Source organism: Danio rerio, chromosome 10 (assembly GCF_049306965.1).
Source record: "Danio rerio strain Tuebingen ecotype United States chromosome 10, GRCz12tu, whole genome shotgun sequence".
Classification (NCBI taxonomy): domain Eukaryota; kingdom Metazoa; phylum Chordata; class Actinopteri; order Cypriniformes; family Danionidae; genus Danio; species Danio rerio.
Genome location: NC_133185.1, coordinates 41731018 through 41752968, shown reverse-complemented (window position 1 = coordinate 41752968; position 21951 = coordinate 41731018). Strand labels below are relative to the sequence as shown.

The following is a 21951-nucleotide window of genomic DNA, read 5'->3' as shown; positions in this document are numbered from 1 at the left end:
ACATTTTCATTTTGCAGCTGCCATGTTTATTTTGTATATCATGTATATTTATTTTGTAGATGCCATGTCATCCTCTGTGAATTCTGTGAGTTTATATTTATATATATGTATATATATATATATATATATATATATATATATATATATATATATATATATATATATATGTGTGTGTGTGTGTAGATAGATAGATAGATAGATAGATAGATAGATAGATAGATAGATAGATAGATAGATAGATAGATAGATAGATAGATAGACAGACAGCATTGTTGGCGGTTCATTCCGCTGTGGCGACCCTGGATTGATAAAGGGACTAAGCCGACAAGAAAATAAATGAATGAATGAACAGCATTGTTACTGGATGACAGGCCTTAATTAAGTTTATGGAAGTTGCTCAGGATCACGCTGATACTTGTAAAACTGCTCTTCTCATGGGAAATTATTAAGTTTGTTTAATATTTAAGGACAAAAAAAGATATATAACAAATTATTTGTTTATATTATTAAAATTTTATGTTCATAATTGTAATTTAGCAAGAAGGTCGCTGGTTCGAGTCTTAACTGGACCAGTTGGCATTTCTGTGTGGAGTTTGCCTGTTCTTTCAGTGTTGATGTGGGTTTCCTTCGGGTGCTCCAGTTTCCCCCACAGTCCAAAAACATGTGTTATAGTTGAATTGAATAAACAACAGAGAGTGTATGGGTGTTTCCCAGTGATGGGTTGCAGCTGGAAGGGCATCCACTGCGTAAAACATATGAAGGATATGTTGGCGGTTCATTTCGCTGTGGCGACACCTGATTAATAAAGAGACTAAGCCGAAAAGAAAATGAATGAATGAATAAAGTATTCTTTTTTTTATTTCCTAAGATCAGTGTTTAAAGCAGAATTTGTGATATAATTTAAGACATTAAGAGAGATGAAAAGTCAAAAAGCAAGTTATTTATATAGTTTATTAGAGGATTTTGGTTTCATATTTTGAGAACTTTAACTTCCCTGCTGCTTATTGTTTTATAAATTATTTTATTTGTTAATTTTTGGTATTTATTTGAATTATATAATTTTGTATTGTTATTATTATTAATGTGGATGGAAATATAGTGAATGTGCTTTTTATTACTGAAACACGGAACATCCATAACAGTACATTCATTCATTCCTTTTTTTTTGGCTTAGTCCCTTTATTAATCTGGGGTCGCCACAGCGGAATAAACCGCCAACAGCATTTGTTTTTGCAGCAGATACCCTTCCATCACTGGGAAACACCCATACACACTCATACACACACATACACATTGAGCATACCCAATTCACCTGTACCGCATGTCTTTGGACTTGTGGGGGAAACCTGAGCACCACGCGAACACAGAGAGAACATGCAAACTCCACACAGAAATGCTTACTGACCCAGCCGTGGCTCGAAACAGTGACCTTGTTGCTGTGATGCGACAGCACTTCCTACTACGCCACCGCTTCGCCCCATAACAGTACAGTATGAAACAATAGAGAAAATAATACCAATATAAGAAATAAAGAGAAGAGAGAGAGGGGGAAGAAAAAACATTAAAGGTTATTGCAAATACAAGGGTCAAATTAAGATTACGTATATAAATATTTTAAAAGCAGAGCATATTTTTTAAAGCTTTCTTATTAGTCGATCTTGAAATCAACTTTATGTAATTCTCCATATCTTTAATAAAGACCACAAAGGCAGGTTTACTATGTGAGATTAAGATTGTGAATGCAAATGGATTTGTTTTTCAGTCTTTCGTGTAATTCTAAAAGTATTAACTGTCGCCTCCAACAGGGGGAAACAGTCTGCTGAATGATCGTAAAATCACCTCCTCGCATCAGCGAAGAAGATCAGGAGCTGTACATGCGCTTTTCGGACTGATATTTACAGATTCTGGCTGCTTATTTGCAGTTTTACTGCAGCATCGTCGACGCGAAACTATGAACTCTTTATTGAATAAGGTGCAGTATTACAGTTTGGCGTTTTAGTCTTGGTGGTTTTCAGTAGTATGTGTTGTTAATATGTCCCAAGGTCAAAGTGTAAGAGCTGTACGTTTTAATTGTTGTTTGCAATATTACAAAATCATAACTGTTTGTGTGTGTTATTGTTTTCATAAGGTGTTGCGGCTTCAGAACGCACGGGCGCTAGTGTGTGTCGCTTCATCCGTACAGTAAGTGTCAGTTTATATTGCATTGTTATAATTTTTTAAATAAATGTATTAGATTATTTTATGAAATATTATTATTAAGTGATAATATTTTAAAACGTAATCTTTGCAGTCTTTCTTTAAACATTATTATGCTGATTTCCTGCTCTATTCTTATTATTAATGTTCATCTGTCAGTAGTAATCGTTTTAGTATAATAGTCATTAAAAACATTCATTCATTATAAATTAATTGATTAATGAAATGTGTTAATTATTTTTATTTAATGGTAATATATCAAAACTGATACAGCAATATGAAAAGTTTCCAACATTAATGCTTTTCCAAAATATTTTGAGCAACAAATCAGCATATTTGCTTGATTAAAAGGAATAAAATACACCTGTAATACATTAAAGTGGAAAACAGTTACTCTAAAATGGACTAATGCTTACAGTACACCCCCTGACAAAAGTCTTGTCACCTATCCAAGTTTCAAGAACTACAAATAATAACTTGACTTCTAGTTGATCATTTGGTATCAGAAGTGGTTTATATGAAAGGCAAAAGCCTCTAGATTACACTTGTTTTACCACAATAAAATATGATCATGCCTTAATTTTTAATTATTTAATTAGGACGATAAGGTCTGACTTTGCTTAGACAAACGTCTCGTCACTTAATAGAAATAATGTACAGTATAGAATATAAAGTCATGGCAGGACTCCAAGATCTCATCAAGATTCTTTGGATTCATCTTCAATGCCTCCTCCTTCATCTTACCTCAGACTTGCTCAATAATGTTCATGTCTGGTGACTGGGCTGGCCAATCCTGGAGCACCTTGACCTTCTTTGCTGTCAGGAACTTTGATGTGGAGGCTGAAGTATGAGAAGGAGCACTATCCTGTTGAAAAATTTGTCCTCTCCTGTGGTTTGTAATGTAATGGGCTTCACAAATGTCTTGATACCTCAGGCTGTTGATGTTGGCATCCACTCTGCAGATCTCTCGCACACCCCCATACTGAATGTAATCCCAAACAATGATTTTTCCTTCACCAAACTTGACTAATTTCTGTGAGATTCTTGGGTCCGTGTGGGATCCAATAGGTCTTCTGCAGTATTTAGGATGATTGGGATGCAGTTCAACAGATAATTCATCAGAAAAATCTATCTTTTGCCACTTTTCATATGATCAACTAGAAGTCAAGTTATTATTTGTTGCTCTTACAACTGGTATTAATGACAAGACTTTTGTCAGGAAGTGTATAGTAAACATAAAATGAATCACCAAACTTGATCAATGTTTTTTTCCAATATCACAGAAGTCAAGTGTTGACTCCACAAATGCCTTTGGGTAAGAGCAACGATACTGTATATTCTGTATTTTCACATATATGTGTGCGTTCATATATAATTAACTGAATGGTGTTTTTGTGTCTAACAGGTCTTCTACACAGACAGTATAGGTCAATGCCCACACATGGTATTGGAAGATATAAGCGATTTCTTCCAAAACTAGTAAGACGAAAGTTTTATATATACACACACAGACTCTATGCAGTTGGGTTGTCATGACAATGGAATTCGGTACCAATCATACCTGTCAACATTGGGATGTGCAAATACGGAATATGCCCACCATAATAAGGTTAATATTAAAATATTCCTACTAATTACTAAATATGTTAATTTGGAGCTGTTTTATTGTAAATAAACAGTTAAATGGTCAGTAATATGTTTTATTATTAATATTTACAAAAGAAAAAATAAATAGTACACATTAGCAGCAAATACATTAGCAAACAGTTCAGCTTATTAAAATTAATACGTGTGATAATTAAATAGAATCAAGCTATCAAATCTCATTAGCCGTTTCCTTACTCTATAACTTACACATTCTGATTAAAGAGCAATAAACGAATCTCTTATTTATTCAGATTGTCTTTTCGTTTGATTACATTAAATACCAGGCGTCACTTTAAAAATGCACACATCTAACATTATAATGAAAGCATTCGATTGCTTTCCTAATTTGTATGCTCATTTAGGACGAAATTAGTTGTTTTTGGAAAAAAAGATCAACATCTTTAGATGTTATTATTATTAATTATGTGTACATGTCAGTTTAAACAATCACCCTAAACTCAGACTGTCACTCCACGTCAAATCGCGCAAACAATCCGTTTGGGAAACATCGTCTATTTATCACTATGGAGCGCGTCAGCTGACAGTCACACACTGCTATATTACTGTTTTGCATATGAAGTGAAGACGGCACTTGTAATGAAAAGGAAAGGGAATCTTGCGGTTTTAATTTTTATTTCAAAGTGTTTTCATGCCTAAACAAAGTGAAAGAACAGAACAGACTCGCGTTTAAGAGCAAGGAGCGGCCCCTGGTGGTTCGGCGGTATGGGTTGCGTAAAGGGAGGATCAGCTCTGTTTATTGCCACCCCGAACACCCTGAGAAATATGGGAAAATAACTTTACGGGATGATAACGGGATAGAACTGTAAAATATGAGAGAATCCTGGAAAAAACAGGAGGGTTAAAAGGTATGGTACCAATCGATACTGAAATTTTAAAAACTTCCATTTCCCGCTAACATTTGAGCGCTGTTGAGCACGTTCTTAAACAGCACTGATTTGCCATTGTTCTCACGTGCTCAACAGAAATGACTGTGCTTGGCCATGAAGGTCATCAGTTCACCCAACTCACCGCTGTTCACTGCGTGTAACCGCAGACAGATAGTAAACTGATAAGCTTTTCAGTATCAATTGGTAACAAATTCCAGTATCGTGACAACCCTACTATGCAGTGTTTTTTACAGCCTGTCAATTATATATGCTGAATTACATTTATCCAGCAAAAGAAGAAGAAGGAAAAAATGCAGATGAAGGAGATCATAGAAGCAACAAGCACAAAGTTTGGTGTGATTAATGTGTGTGTTTCTGGATATGACATGACCCTAGTGGAACATTATTCCCAATACATACACAATCTCTGCAAACGTTTGGACATCAAGGTCGACGAAAGGTGGGAGACATTTTTTTCCATTCGAATTTCCATTCAAAATTCAATTATAAGGTTAAAACTGTTGTCATAACATTATTTATCAATATGTGGACCTTTTCAGATTTTCGAATGCTTTGGAAATTAAAAATGTAAATTGTTTGCATTCCTCAATATAGTCTATAATGCATGAATCAGTCGTCAAATGCTGTGAGTTTGTGTCAGAAAGAATAACGCTGGTAAAACCTATACTTTTGGGGTTTTTTTATGTTTAAACTTCAATCCAAACTTACGATTTCAAGCTGTGTTTCAACAGATTTTCTGCTGTACCAGTTCAAAAGGTTTAAATCCCATCTGCCATAAGACATTTGTTAGTAAATCATAGTTGATATTTTGTGGCTTTTTGTAGACGTCATAATTTTGAGCATCTATGGACCTTTTTCTTGGAACGCAAAATTACCCATTATGCTTTGCGTGTATGCGCAAGGAGAATGCGAAGAACTTCCGGTCGGCAGCTGATGCGTGTAAACAGTCACATTTGGACAGCTTTGAAACGATAGTTTTAATCTATTTTACCTGCTTTTATCCTCTTTGAACTAATACTGTTGTCCATCAGCACCATCTCCTGGACTGATCATTTAAAGAAATGCGATCTAATAGGATGGAAAACAGCTGCTGTGAGGCATTTCCCCCTCGTTGTCAGAGGGCATCTTCTGCAGTTTAAATGAAGCCTTGTCATCGCTAAAGTCAACATTTTCTCTTTATTTCAAATATATAACCAGCCCAGACAAATGTAATTCACCAAAATGTTTGACACACACACGTAGCCTGTACTGTGCCACTGACACACTGATTTAATAACTGTGACAAAGTGAAAATATAGGCTAGTGTCATTTCGAAATGACAGAAAAACACAAATCGTGGTAAAAACAACACACGAAATAAAACACAAACGGCTCGCGATTAGAATGAACAGCAAATCAGCCAGCAGAGTATCAAAAACAGACTTTTATTGGTCATTTTTGTAAATTGCACGACTTTTATACCTGTTAAGTTTCATGCCAGTACTCTGGTTTGCTCTCTCTCTCTCTCTGTGTCTCTGTGTGTGAGTGTTAAAGAGCCGCTGAGCTAACAGCTGACAGGTCGGGAACGCATACACACACTGTATTTCTGACAGCAGACACGTGAACTTGGAGAATGTTTTTCTTGTATTTCTGACGCGCTTGAACCACATGTGACAGATTAAAACGGCTTTAACAGACATATTTCTAAGTTGTGTGTCAAAAAAACACTCTGTTATCCATTAAAAACGTTATTAAAACCCATTTTCGGAGCGCAAATTACCAGTTATACATGCTGTAAACGGAAGTTTTTAGCATTCTACCGGAAGACGCTGGTCGCTATGGCGCCCTCCATGCAGCAGCCATGAAAAAGGTCTATACCAGAAAGCAATTCAGACAAATGTATTTTCGACTACCTCTGGTTGAATGTGGACAAAATCAAAACATCTCAAAAGCTTCATTTACAGCATCCTCCGCTTGTGATCAGATTGATAAAATCCTTATTAAGTGATAGTTCACCCACAAATGAAAATGTACAAACTATTTACTCTCCCTCAAGTGGATCCAAACTTTGAGTTTATTTTTCAGTGGAACACAAAAGAAGATATTTTGAAGAATGTTGTGAACCTGTAACCATCGATAGTAGGAAAAACAAGTCAGTGGTTACCCGTTTTCCAACATTTTACAAAATATCTTCTTTTGTGCTCAACAGAAAGAAACTCAAACAAGCTTGGAACAAGTGAAGGGCTTAGTAAATAATGACAGAATTTTCAATTTGGGATGAACTGTCCCTTTAAGAACAGATACAAACACATCCCAAAATTCAAAACATAATCTCAAAGTCATATTAAAGATGAAGGTGTAGTTATATGCCGATATAAATAACATTTATTCATCACCCTCCTTAAATACTGACCAATAGTGTCAGTTTGGGGCGTGGCTACTGTAACGATCAGGCTGACACTATTGGTCAAGCTGGAAGATGATTGACAGATTTGAGTGGACTATTCTTAATGTTTTGATGGTGTTTTGGAAGCTCAATATTCCTTAAATGATAAACTGACAACATAATAATGCATGTTTTACTTTTAAAATAAATGTTTGATGATAGTTATGCATCAATTCGAGTCCTATGAACAGTTTGAAGTTACTAATGAAATTAATTAAATCTCTGGTTTTTGTTTTAAAGCTATGCCCTGCCTACGAAAAGCACAGAGGTCATGGTGATGCAGGAGCAGGGCATGAAGATGTTTGTTGACGCAGTACTGAAGACCCATGAGCGTGTTGTTCAGGTGGAGTAAATGCAAAAGTGTGCAATTTTGATATGTCGTGATATGATGTGTCCTGTTGTGTGTGATCGATTTATTGGTGTTGTTTGTTTAGATAAGTGAATTGAAGGCAACACTTTTTCCTATACTTATGGAGGTCATTCTGAAGAACCAGCCTGAGGGGGTGCAACTCTGTCTGAAGGAGGTCAGAAAATTATACCGTATAAAAATATTATTTTTGTATTTTAAAATCTGTCTGACTTAGGGCTGCACAATTTATCGTTTCAGCATCGATCTCGCAATAATAAATAAATTTTATTAAATAAATTTTATTTTTACCATTTAGTTACTATACATGAAAATCATTACACTCGGGACATAATGATTGTAAAATGATTTTAGAAACATTCAGGTACAAGAAATTGTACCGTTTTTGATCTTAACTACAATTAATTTTATTGAATTATTTTTATCATTCAGTCACTGTACTTGAATATCATTACGCTCGGGACATGATAAAACACTTCATTTTAATTGTATATTTTTCTTGATTTTATTTATAGATTGTTATGCATGAAAATACTCACAACACATGGAAATAGAGAAATACACTGCAAATAGCACATACCACATGACCGAATGGACCCCAAAAAGTTTATAGATTGTTTATTGGATATTATGAAGATGCACTCCCACTGCAGAATCATCCTAATCGATTGAACATTATAAATCTTTCCAAATAGAGATATTAAGTCAAATGATGAAATTGTATTCATATCAGAGGTCGCTTTAGACTTTGTCATTGTCCGTCATTTTGACGGAGAGGGATGTAAAAATTCCATCATAACCTATTATTGATCGTTATTTAATTTGCAGACATTTTAATCACTTTTTTTCATTCATATTTTAATATTCATTTATTTATTTGACAAACAAACAAAAACTCCTATCTGCCTTAACTCATATCTTCCTCCTGCGTCGACCTGAACTGGATGCTTGCCTGTGTGTAATCAAACGCATCAAGGGAGACTGATGCAGAGGCAGTTGTCATTAAATTCTGTGTCTTTGCCTCGGAAAGTTGACTTCTCGTGACCAAAGACCGGATTTACTAGCGCCACTTCAGCCAGCGTTTTGTAGTTAGGATACAATTCTCCTAAGGCTGTGATCAGAACTAAGTTTGCTGGATTTTCTGAATGTGGGATTTCCCGATCCTGCAAGCACTCGTTTCACCGGGAAAAAATACTACAGCACGCGCTCCTTCTGCACCAGGGGCGCAGCTGCTGCTGCACCCCTCTGCGTTCGGCAGTGCTCACAACGCACTCCAAAGCACCTGACCTCCTTGGTTGGCTCATAACCGCTGTCGGCGACTGAGAATTTTTATCTGGTTGTTCTTCATCGTCCACCGCATCACTTCCTCTTTTTTTCCCCTTTATTAATAATATCACAACTATTTGGCCGTTTAAAGAAACTTCTCACACTTTCTTCTCACAAAAAAAGTGGGAATTACAATTAGCTACAAATTACAATAGATCGCCCTCAGCACAATCTGTCAAAATGACAGATCACCTTCAGATATTTCCGTCACTGCTGAAAAAAATCTGTCAATGACAGAAAATATTCGGTTAACGCGACCTCTGATTCATATATATCGCAAACTAAAGAAATATTGCAATGTTTGATTTTTCCAAAATCGTGTAGCCCTAGTCTGACTGCATTTGTGGCAATCCTGTCGAATGTCATGGGTTTAATTTATTTTCTTGTGTTTTTTTTTTATTCTAGCACACAAAAGAAGATTACCTGGCCCGTTTCAAGTCAAGACCTGAGCTCGAGCAACTTCTTGCAAAAATTCATAATTATTAATTTAAAGAAAATGTCTCCTTTTTTACGCAAAGTATGTGTATTGTAATTATTAAATCTGCTAAGAAAATAAAAAATAAATAAACTTCATGCATGTCTTTTTTATATACTGTATACTTAATCATTTTTGTGTTGATCTGTCATTATCAGTTTATTTGATAATGTAACGCCTGTTTCACACCGCAAGCGTCAGCGGCGCGTGAGCAGCGCGTGTGTTTTCGGCGTCCATGTTAACAGATTAGAGCTTTCATACCACACGCAGCAGCAGCGCGTCAGAGCTAGGCGTGAGCGTCGCCGAAGCAGCAGTGCAGCGATAGTTTCGGCGCTGGGTCTATTTTTGACGCGCTGCTCACGCTCAATTAAAGTGACAGTGCATTGATAATGACCAAAACACATTGAATGACAGTAAAAAGTAGCAATTTTACCCAATAAATGCGTTAATAATGTCAAATGGTTTATATATGGTCATTCAAATGAACTTAAAACGATTAAAAACGGCAACAAACATTTATTTAGGCCCAAACTACAAAACCAAATGTAAAACAATTTTAGTATCAGTTTTGCTTAAGTTGCACACTAGTGTTGTAGGAGAGGGGAAATAGAATATTTACAGGATTTGTAGTCCATAGCGAAGTGTGTTGTGGGTAGTGTAGTTCGACACGCATGCTGGATTATGTGAGCTCGCTGTGTTCTGTGCAGCTGAGCAGAGCAAGAAAGTTTTAATCGGCTTTGTTTTATGTTCACTCGAGTTATTCCTACCAGGAGCTGTTTGCACTGTGAATCTGACAACACGAAAATAAGTAAAAGAATGGCATGCATTGGTTACTTTTGTCCGTCTCATCATCTGCACGAGCATGAATTAACGAGCTGTTATTCTGCCGCTGGACATCACTGAAGCGGAGAAAGTAAACACTAGTTTGATCATGTATAAATATCATTATAACTATATTGTATAAATATTATTATAACTAGGTCTACAGCAACCTGATAATCAAAAAACAAATGACATGATATCACAGGCTATTGTCCTCTGACTGTAGACACTTCTCATATAAGTTAGCTTGAGAAGCATACAGTACTATTTGATCTATAAAATTTGTAAAATAAACACTTGCAGGTTAAAGAAACAGCATAGGAGGGGCCTTGGTGCAGATGAAAAGTTTAAAAAGTGTATTTGTATATAGAGAGACATGGATAACTAGATAGAATAGACAGATAGGTCCATCTCTGCAGCAGCTGCCGAAGAGCTGCGCGCTGCAGACGCAGCTGGTGTGAAAGGCAAACGCCTGCGTGCTGCTACTGCTCGATATACGCGCTGCTCACGCTCTGCTCACGCGCCGCTGACGCTTGCGGTGTGAAACAGGCGTAATATTGGGAGCAGTACAATTTTTAATTTGCATGGCAAGGATTGCACAGAAGCACTTCTGAAGTGGCAGTTCAATTCATGTTTATTTCTATAGCGCTTTTACATTGTAGATTGTGTCAAAGCAGCTTAACATAGAAGTTAGTAAATTGAAACAGTGTCAGTCCAGTTTTCAGAGTTGAAGTTTAGTTTAGTTCGGTTCAGTGTGGTTTAATATTCACTGCTGAAAGTCCAAACACTGAAGAGCAAATCTATCAATCCACATCTCCACAAGTCCCAAAATAAGCAAGCCAGTGGCGAGAAACAAACTTCACCAATTGACGAAAGTGAAGGAAAAAACCTAGAGAGAAACTATGCTCAGTTGAGCATGACTATTTCTCCTCTGGCCAAACGTCTTGTGCAGAGCTGCAGTCTATAGGCACCAGGGGCTGCAAGCTGGACGTCCATCTTGGAGAAGCTGCAGGTGTGAGTAGGTCCCCAGTGGGTGTTCAGGCTGGCCCACGGAATCAATGCAAAGACTTGTCTGTCACTGGTCTCTTTCAGGAATCAGTCTCATACTCTCCACTTCTCCATGACCACCACAACATCTGCTCAGGATACGACCTGGTCCAAGATTATGAATACCTCTAGAAGTCCTCTAGAGGGCTCAGGATGAGTATCCCTAGGTGGAAATAGGGCACAAAGAAAACAGTGTAGCTGCTGTCCATAGTGTATTTAAACAAGAGATATTAAATATCAAGGCAAAATGAAGTGCTATGAAAGTAGCAGTTATATGAAAAAAAAACGGGATAGATTAATATTTTGGCATCATTTACTCACTTTTTACTTTTTTCAGTCCTTTATTAGATTCGTCTGTTAAACAAAAAATTTGATATTTCGAAAGATGTTGGAAACCTGTTCTGACTAGTATTTGGTTTTCCTACTATGAAAGTCAATGGATATGGAATATCTTACATATATATATATATGTATATGTATATATATATATATATATATATATATATATATATATATATATATATATATGGCTTTCTTATATATTATTAAATGAGCTATCACTTTAACACGTCTTTACAGTTACCTAATCTTGCTTAAAGGTGTCATAAATGTACTTAAACTATATATTTTAACGAAGTGGATAAGAGCTGGCATAATTTAGTTTGGGTATTATGTGTAGTTTTTACATTGCATTTTTTCAACAGACACAAAGCTTTAAAGTCGGCATATATCAAAATTTGATTACTGAGTCTTATATTTACATAGTAGTGCTTGTTATAATTGATGTATCAATTCGTTTCATGGTGATTTATCGCGTTTTTAGCTGTACACTACATTACCCAGAATTCAAGTCTCCGTGTCCATAGCAACATCCGACAACAATAAACTAACAGGTGGACGCTATTCGTACTGAGTTTTTGTCTCTTGAATTAATTAAAGTGTAGGATTAAATAAACACGCGATGGGCAGAGACTATTACGCTATTTTGGAAATAAACCGCAACGCCATTGATGCAGACATAAAGAAGGCGTAAGTGACGTTTGTTTGGTTTCTAAGCCTTTCTTTGAATATAAGAATAACGTTATACTGAAGTAAATGGCAGAAGTTTTCTTCAATAGAAGACTAATTTACTAATAGTACGTTGTTATATTTTTCCTCAGGTACCGGCGGCTCGCACTGAAGCATCACCCGCGCAGCAACAGCCACGCGCGCGCCGCCGAGCGCTTCAATCTGCTGGCGGAGGCGTTTGACGTGCTGAGCGACCGTATGTTCACAAGACAGTGACAGGCCACAATTTACATTCACAAAACACACATGCAACCCACAACTGCTGTAGAATATGCTTACTAAAACGTTTTATTACAACGGAACGGATTTATCTATGTATCTTTGTAAACATTATGTCGGTCCCAGAAAGTTCTGAGCCCAAAACGCTGTGTATACAATATGGTTTGCGACTAAATCTGCTTCTAAAAAGAGCGTGCATATGAATGCTTTCCAGTAGGACCAAAATACATGAATATTTGGAGAACATGGTGGGACAGAATTTGTAACATATAGAGCTAAATATTATTAAAATGTATTTATACCTTGCATATACATTTATCCGCCACTTTTTTACACCTTCCAACTAGGTTGGGCCCCCTTGGTCACAAAGCACAATTATAACATCATTTCTGTCATCACCCTCATGTCTGTTCAATCCTTTGAGACCTTTGTTTATCTTCTGGACACAAATAAATACATTGTAGTAAAAAATCTGAGAGCTTCCTCATCCTTTATATACAGCAATGGTTCTGAAATGTTCAGTGCCAAAAACATTGTCAAAACACTCCATGTGATGGCAATATGTTTTAAGGCCCAGTAGGCGCACACCTTGACCTGTTGCGGAAAAGAAGACACAGGCAAACAAAGTCTTTTTTTTTTTTTTTTTACAGTTTTTTGTTGTACAAAAGTGAAAAATTATTACAGTTGAGTCACTGAAGATGCAAGGAATGTTTTGACAATGTTTTTGGTTTCTTTTCTGGACTTTGAACGCCTCCAGACTATGCTGTCTATGGAGGATGAGGGATTACAACAACATAAAGGTGAATGATTAAAAACTGAATTTTTTTTTTTGGTGAACTAACTTTTTAAATTATATTCAGTTGGTTGGGTGCTCACAGTTTCTCAAGAATTTATCTTCATCACATTTGGATTTGCAATGTTTAACCCACAATAAAACTTGCTACAGTAGCCCTATAGCATAAGTTACCAAGCTAACAAAATCTGATCAAAGTCAACCCACCTTCTTGAGCCAGAAAACTCAGTTTGCTTAAACTAAGCTCAAACTTATCTGGATGAAAACCCAAACTAGATTTGTGCAATTTTCCTTCATCTTGAGTTCATCTTGAGCATGTTTATAGGCCCAAACAATAAAAAAAAATAGCTAAAAACTTTTTGTGGAAATGAGAAGTTGTACATGTATACCTAATAAAGTGGCAGTAGGTGTAAACTTGGGTCAAATTAGCATGGTATAGAATTCTGTCACAGGTACCTTTGGATGATTGTTCATGATGTTTCTGTTTCTCGTCCAATCAGCACGTAAAAAGGCCACTTATGATAAGTTTGGGGAGGAGGGTTTGAAAGGAGGAATCCCATCTGAGCTGGGAGTGAACGGCGCCTGGTCATCGGGATACGTCTACCATGGAAATGCAGATGAAACATTTCGACAGTTTTTCGGAGGAGATAACCCATTTGCAGGTTTTTTTGTGGGATTAAAACACTCTCAAATGACTGATCATCTGTGTCAGGGGTGTCCAAACTCGGTCCTGGAGGGCCGGTGTCCTTCATAGTTTAGCTCCAGCTTCCTTCAACACACTTGCTTGGAAATTTTAGTTTACCTAGAAACAGCTTGATTAGCTGGTTCAGGTGTAGGGTTGGAACTAAAATAGGCAGGACACTGGCCCTCCAGATCCGAGTTTGGGCACTCCGATCTATGTTGTGTGAACTAGTTCAAAGTTCTAGTGCAACTGTCTCAAACTCAATTCCTGGAGGGCCGCAGCTCTGCATAATTAATCTCCAACCTCCTCCAACTCACACCTGCTTAATAGTCTAGTAGTCTTGAACAGCTTGATCAGCTGTGGTTGATTAGGGTTGGAGCAAAACTGTGCTTAGCTGCGGCCCCGCAGAAATCCAGTTTGAGACCTAAGTAATAGTGTATTTTGATTAGTTTTATCCTCTGATTTTTATAGATTTCTTCACTGGTGATGGCAATGAGGTCAACGCGGCTTTTGAGAGCTTGCGTGGACGGAAAGAAAAGCTTCAGGATCCACCAATAGAAAGAGATCTTCATCTTGCATTGGAGGACCTTTATTATGGATGCACTAAAAAGATTAAGATATCCCGCAGGGTGCGTTCTGTTCACAGTGGCACAAATAAAATGTATATATGGATGATATATTCAGTTTCAGTGAAGACTTGTGTTTGCTACAGGTCATGAATGAAGACGGACACACATCCAGCATCAGGGACAAAATTTTAACCTTCACTGTAAAAGCAGGATGGAACGAAGGGACACTGATCACGTTTCCTAAAGAGGGAGATCAGGCATGGCTAGACACATGATCACTGTTTTATCGGGCTATGTTTGTATCTTAATCCCAGCCATCGCAGTAATAAATGTATTTTACTTAATAGGGGCCAAACAACATCCCAGCAGATATTGTTTTTGTCATACGGCAAAAGAATCACCCACGCTTTGTCCGCCAAAATGACGATCTGTTCTATACAGAGCATATCTCACTTGAGAAGGTGAAAAAATGTGTTTGTTTTGATTTCAAGCAAGCATAAATGTAACTAACATAGCATTTCAGAACATTTCAATGTACAGTTTAAGGCAAGTTTTTTAGCCCTCCTGTGAAATTTGATGATTAACAGAGCAAGTGCATTTGCTAGTATTTTCTATTATACTTTTTCCTCTGAAGAAAGTCATATTTATTTTAGTTAAGCTGTAATAAAATATGTTTTCAAATACTTTTTAGGGTCAATATTGTTAGCCCCCTTTTGATCGCCTGCAGAACAAAGCACTGTTGTCCAATGACTTGACTAACTAACTTAGTCAAGCCTTTAAATAACACTTTTAGCTGAAACTAGTATCTTATGAAATAACTAGTTAAATATTGTATATATTTAATAGCGATGTAACGGTATCAGAATTTCACGGTACAGTAATACCTCAGTATGAATGGCATGGTACGATATTTATTGAATAATTTACAAGAAAAACAAAACTAATGAAAAGACTCGAAAAAAGTGCCAAAAGTGTTTATTTACCTTAGCACTGAACATATCAATGACATACAAATTAGCCATATATCTGTAAGTTTAGAAACAGGAACTTTTTCTATTTTGATAACAAAAAAACTATTAAACCATGTAAAAAAAAAAAAACAATAATAAAGTTTCAATTTAGTATTGTTGAAAACTCATCACATTAAACATTTAATCACTCACTCACTTAGATAGAGATGGGTTTTTTAAGGAAAATTATCATATAACTATAATCTGGTAAACGCTTGGATCTCTGGGCATGTCCCCTGCAACAGAAAAAACCCCTCTCATTTGGGACTGAGGTTTCTGGGACAGAGAGATATGATATGACAAGGTTGACAGCAGTGGGTAACGTTGTGCATCGTCTTTCCACCACTTGAGAGGACAAGCCATGAGTGAGATAGAGGTCTCTTTGCGATACAAGTCAATGTCTGCATCAATCTAACAAGTGTGCTTTGTTCTGCAGTCCCCATGACTGTTTTTAGTCGTATTCCCCGACTTATATTTCACCACAGTCTGGCAGTGCCTGCATACCGTTTTTTCTTTGTCTGTCACCTTTTCTCCTTTTTCGTATCTTTTTAGAAAGAAACCGAAATGCTTCCACACATCCGATTTAAAACTCACTTTAGGTTCGATCATTTCCAGCTCTTTTTCACACTCCACACATACTCCACACATACTCCACACACTCCATTTCCGCATTACTGGATCTGTAGTGACAACAGACCATAAAGGTTGATGGCCGCGCCTAGGCTGATGGGAGTTGTAGTTCCTGCTACCTTCCATTCGTTTCATTCGCCTAAGCAAAATTTTCTCAGAAATAAAGTTTTATTGAGTCATGCGCCTACGGTATTATTGAAAAAAATTATTATTGCGGTATTACGGTATTCACAATATTGTTACATCCCTAATATTTAACTATAATTCATAATTATCCATTTTATTTATAGTCTGCTTTTCTCAGACCCAAAGCGCTACAAGGCATATAAGGCAAACAGTAACAAAGCAGAACAATAATAAACAGTAAAAAATAAAACAATAAAAGACCATAAACAATAAAAATAATAATAAAATTTAATGATTAAATTGAATAATAAAAAATAATAATCTAAGTTAAAAGCAACGCTAAAAAGATGAGTCTTGAGAGTCTTGAGTCTTGAGTTTCTTAAGAGTCCAGAGAAGCGGCATTCCTGATGCTGATAGGTAGACCATTTCATACCCACATAGCAAAGTATCTCTGGCCCAGCTCTGCCCAACACAATCAGGTTTTGCTTGGCCCACATGCCGCAGTGAATTACGATACATGGTTGGACCAATTCTGGCTTCCAGGCACAAGGGACAAACATGGGTCATATCTGGGCCCAGCCATAGCCAATTTAATATCCCATAAATGAGCCTGAACTGGTCTAGATATGTTGGTGTGTCACCACTGCAATGAAATTGATAAACCCATTAAGCATTGTGCTGTAGGCGTGTTTTGGGTGTGCTTTTTCTCGAAGCGACCTGAATGGTAGAATTTCTTTTTTCTTTATTTGAAAATAATAAAAATGTATTTTAAATGTGGGTCAAGATAGGCCAAACATACATGGCCAAATTTGACATCTGGCCCAAGTATTGTGTGCTGCATTAAAGATGGTGCCACCTCTGCCAAACCAGGGCCATGTTTGGCCCACAGGCTGTATGCCAGTGCCAGATGAATGTCTGCTGTGCCAGATTTATGCCAAATCTGGGCCAGAATCCTTTGCTACCTAGGTAGCTTAGGCACACTGTCGAAAAAGCTCGGCCACCCATGGTCTTTAGTTTACAACGTGGCTGATACAGCGTAAGTCCAGATGAAGAACGAAGTCTGCGGGTGGGAGTGGTGAGAGTAACCAGGTCACAAATGTAGTCAGGTGCTAGCCCACAAGCAGCTTTATATGTTAAAATCAAGGTCTTAAAATCAATACCTGACTTAACAGTGAAGTTGCTGTAGTACAAGGGGGATATGGTAACTAAATATAAATATATGTACTGTCATGGCAAAGACAAAAGAAATTTGTTATTATAATTTAGTTATTAAAAAAATTATAAACAGCACTTATTAGCAAATATATTAGGAAAAAGTATTAAAATTTCACAGGAGGGCTAAAAAGTTTGTCTTCAACTCTACATTCAGACGTTTTTCTGTCTAATTTATGTACTGAAATTTATGGAAAATTATTTTTTAAATGCATATATTACGTTTGATTCTAATATTTTTGTGGTAAATCTACAGGCTTTGACCGGTTTCTCAGTAGAAGTTGAGACACTAGATGGCAGGCTTCTCAACATCCCCATTAATGACATTGTGCAGTGAGTAATCCATTTCCTAAATCTCTTTAACCCTTTAACTGCCTGCTCTACCAAATGGTTGACCATATTTTGACCGTTTTAAATAATGACTGTTGAAATCATATAAAGAATGACGGTTTTAGATAATGGTTTGCAAACACAGCATTGTTGGTTTACAAAATAAATCAAACAAACAATCCTGTTGCACTGCTACACTTGATTTTGGTTTTATGGTAAAAAATGAGAAAATGTTAAATGAGAATCTTAAATATTGTATGGCATACTTCAAAAAATAAAGATGATTTAGTGTTTAAAAATGTTTTATTTTGAGTATGTGTGTAAATATTTTCAGATTTTTCGTAGTATTAATTTCGGTATTTTTTTAACCATAAACTGACATATCAAGAATTTGGTAGAGGCTGATATTTAAGAAATTGTGGGATGTGTTGGAAAAAAAAGCAATCCCAATTTTTTTTTCTTGGTGGGACAGTTAAAGGGTTAAAGTGCCCTTTATTATGTTTTATTTTTTTTTTATACATATTTCCTTTTACTTACTCTGTAATAAAACAGTTTGTGAAAGTAAATGTTTTAAGAGATGGTTGTAAACACAGCTCTGTAGTTTATAAATCCAGCCTTACTTCATTTCAAACCTAAACAGGTTTGTAACAAAATTGCAGCAAGCCAGTCAGCAGTCTTCATTTGCTGCCTGTGAACAACGTCTACTTTGACTCTCAAACACTGTAGTCATAGTGGAGGCTAGATAAGTTTGGATTATCTTGTTTTTTTCTGCATTGTAAAAGCAAATACACTTTGCATGTGCTATTAAAACATGAGGACTCGTACAGTAATTAATACTCTTAAACTGACTCTGCTAAGGAAAAGCTCAAATTCAGATGTGGCCATGATGGGTTTTCAACATGTTTCATGCGCAGTAGACAAACCAGAATCCAAGCATTTTTATATTTCAAGAGTTCACACTTAGATATTATTTGACAACTGTTAGCAGGTTTGGCATGCTGTCCCGGGAGAGAACCCTGAGCTTGGATATAGTTGTGCCCAGGGCTCCCGCCTGGTCCATAGAGCATGTGAGGGGAATACGAGATCAGGTGGTTTATCAAGAGCTCCCCGTGGTAAAGGAGGAAAGGAGGAGAAGGGGTGGATGGAGGGTTTCTTTGGAAATCGAAGTTAAGGGAGTAGTCCTAGCTAGGCTACTTATAGTGAGTTTGGATTGATCTGATTGACTAACTAATGAATGTAGATGGGTGGCCTGCTGCAGTCAATAATAACACATGCTGCTCTCGAAAGTTTGTGAAACTTCACTTAATAGACGTCAAATAGGCTAAAACTAGGCAAAATTTGGGCTCTCAGCGTCTAACAATAGTCCAAAAATAGACTCCAGCTACCCACTAACAGCATATGTTTTACACAGCAAATGCCCTTCCAGCTGAAACCCATCACTGGGAAACACCCATACGCATTCATTCACACTCACACACTATATACGGACAATTTAGTTTATTCACTTCACCTATAGCGCATGTCTTTGGGCTGTAGAAGAAAACGGAGCACCCAGAGAAAACAACACTGAGAACTTGCAAACTCCACACAGGAATGCCAACTGACTCACCTCGCACTCGAACCAGTGACCTTCTTGCTGTGAGGTGACAGTGCTAACCACTAAGCCACCATGTCACCATTATTAACATTATTATTATTATAGGATTTTAAAAAGCATGCCACTTAAAGCTGAGTGATACGTTTCTTGTTTGACTGGACTGGGTTAATCATGCAGATTATCTCACATTACACTCAGCATGCATAACAAACAATGTGCGTCATTTTCCAAAGTGGTTCTGTCCCTTATTTAAAGTCACTATGAAAAACAGGTCGAGCATGCAGAAGGTTTTAAAATGCAAAGTTTAAACAGGCTCTCTATTCAAACACTGTCACGCACATATCAGGATTATTAAACAACACATGCCGTGCACTATAGACCATCCGCACCCGTATATTTTGTCATAGACATCAAGATAACCGAAATCTTTGCTATCATTCTGATTGGTTTATCACAGGTTACAATTAAAACCCGCGCAAGAGGACAAGTATGATCCCTCTATAAATATATTTGTGGGTCAATACTTGTCACAATCATTTTGAATCATTGTTTACTTTCCTTCTCTCTCTCTCTGTGTCAAAATGTACAATAATATTGTAAAATCTATCATATTTGTACATTTTTGGAAAAAAAAGTATTAAAGTTATTAAATTATAGCCTTATGTCTCACAGGTGCAAACATACATAATCGAAAACTGCAGATAATGTTTTTTTGCTATTGATTACAACCCCCTGACCACCTAAATACCCCCTTTCAATAAACGTTTATCCAGTGCCCCAATGCTCTTTGAACACCACAATTGAGAACTAGTCTATTTTTTGGACTATTTTCAGATGACTATTAGATTTTAACCGACAGTCCAAATTTTGACTTGTTTTAGCCTAGATATCTACTGTTTAGATGTCTATTAAACACATAAAAAATGCTTACTGGGAACAAAATAAACTCACCGGACACTTTATTAGGTACACCATACTAGTACTGGGTTGGACACACTTTTGCTTTCAGAACTGCCTTAATCCTTTATGGCATAGATAAAAACAAGGTACTGGAAATACTCCTCAGAGATTCTGGTGCATATTGACAATGGCGTCACGCAGTTGCTGCAGATTTGTCAGCTGAACATCCATGATGCGAATCTCTAATTCGACCACATTCCAAAGGTGCTCTTTTGGATTGAGGTCTGGTGACTGTGGAGGCCATTTGAGTACAATGAACTCATCGTCATGTTCAAGAAACTAGTCTAAGATTATTCGTGCCTTATGACATGGTGAACACCATACTGGAAGTAACCATCAGAAGATAGGTGCACTGAGGTCATAAATTAACGGACATGGTCAGCAACGATACTCAGGTAGGCTGTGGTGTTGACACGAAGCACAATTGGGACTGATGGGCCCATAGTGTGCCAAGAAAATATCCTTCAACACCATTATCACCAGCATGAACCGTTGATACAAGACAGGATGGATCCATGCTTTCATGTTGTTGAGGCCAAATTCTGAGCCGAGCATTTAAATGTGGCAGGGAGACTCATCAGACCGAGCAACATTCTTTCAATCTTCTATTGTCCAATTTCGGTGAGCCTATGTAAATTGTAGGCTGTTTCCTGTGCTTAGCTGACAGGAGTAGCACCTGGTGTGGTCTTCTGCTGCTGTAGCCCATCTCCCTTAAGGTTGCATGTGTTACATGTTCAGAGATGCTCTTCTGCAGACCTCAGTTGTAATGAGTGGTTATTTGAGTTGCTGTTGTCTTTCTATCAGCTTGACCAGTCTGGCCATTCTCCTACAATCTACAAGGCATTAGCTCCCACAGAACTGTCGCTCACTGGATATTTTCTTTTTCTGACCATTCTCTGTAAACCTTAGAGATGGTTGTGTGTGAAAATCCTAGTAGATCAGCAGTTTCTGAAATATTCAGACCAGCCCGTCTGGCACCAACAACCATGCCACATTAAATCACTTAAATCACTTTTCTTCCCCATTCTGATGCTCAGTTTGATCTTGACTGTGTCTACATGCCTAAATGCATTGAGTTGCTGCCATGTAATTGGCTGATTAGAAATTTGCGTTTAAGGAGCAGTTGGACAGGTGTACCTAATAAAATGACCAGTCTTTAGAGTAGGGGTTATATAGATCATACTATTTCAGTGAATGAGAAAATATTTTTTTTTGGGGGGGGGGGAAATTGAAGGAGCACTTTAATATAAAAACATGAGCAAACATGTACAAATGAAATATAAATTTGAATTATACTAACGGCAAATTGAAATTTCTTTATATTACAGCCCTCAGTACACCAAGGTTGTGAGTGGAGAGGGAATGCCGTTATCCAACAGCCCATCCAAGAGAGGAGACCTGATCATTCGCTTCATTACACATTTCCCAGAGAAACTCTCGGCTGAAAAGAAAAAACTCCTAAGAGGAGCGCTCTCAACGAAAGTCATCCACTCTTCCTAAAGGGCAGTCATTCATGAATTAAACACTTTCACTCAAGAAACA

The 21951-nt window shown here is 37.1% G+C and overlaps 2 protein-coding genes across 2 annotated transcripts; both read left to right on the top strand.

The window, feature by feature from the left end:
- Positions 1–1845: 1845 nt before the first annotated feature.
- Positions 1846–9439, top strand: mrpl48 (mitochondrial ribosomal protein L48). The gene is given in 8 exon segments (NM_001013281.1): positions 1846–1972; positions 2129–2181; positions 3480–3511; positions 3602–3675; positions 5021–5190; positions 7417–7519; positions 7611–7700; positions 9275–9439. Coding segments are annotated over 8 exon segments (624 nt in total). The 5' UTR covers positions 1846–1951; the 3' UTR covers positions 9356–9439.
- Positions 9440–12090: 2651 nt separating this feature from the next.
- Positions 12091–21949, top strand: dnajb13 (DnaJ heat shock protein family (Hsp40) member B13). Its single transcript, NM_001017606.1, is given in 8 exon segments — positions 12091–12242; positions 12374–12477; positions 13794–13955; positions 14447–14604; positions 14688–14801; positions 14892–15005; positions 17779–17855; positions 21738–21949. Coding segments are annotated over 8 exon segments (969 nt in total). The 5' UTR covers positions 12091–12174; the 3' UTR covers positions 21910–21949.
- Positions 21950–21951: the final 2 nt, after the last annotated feature.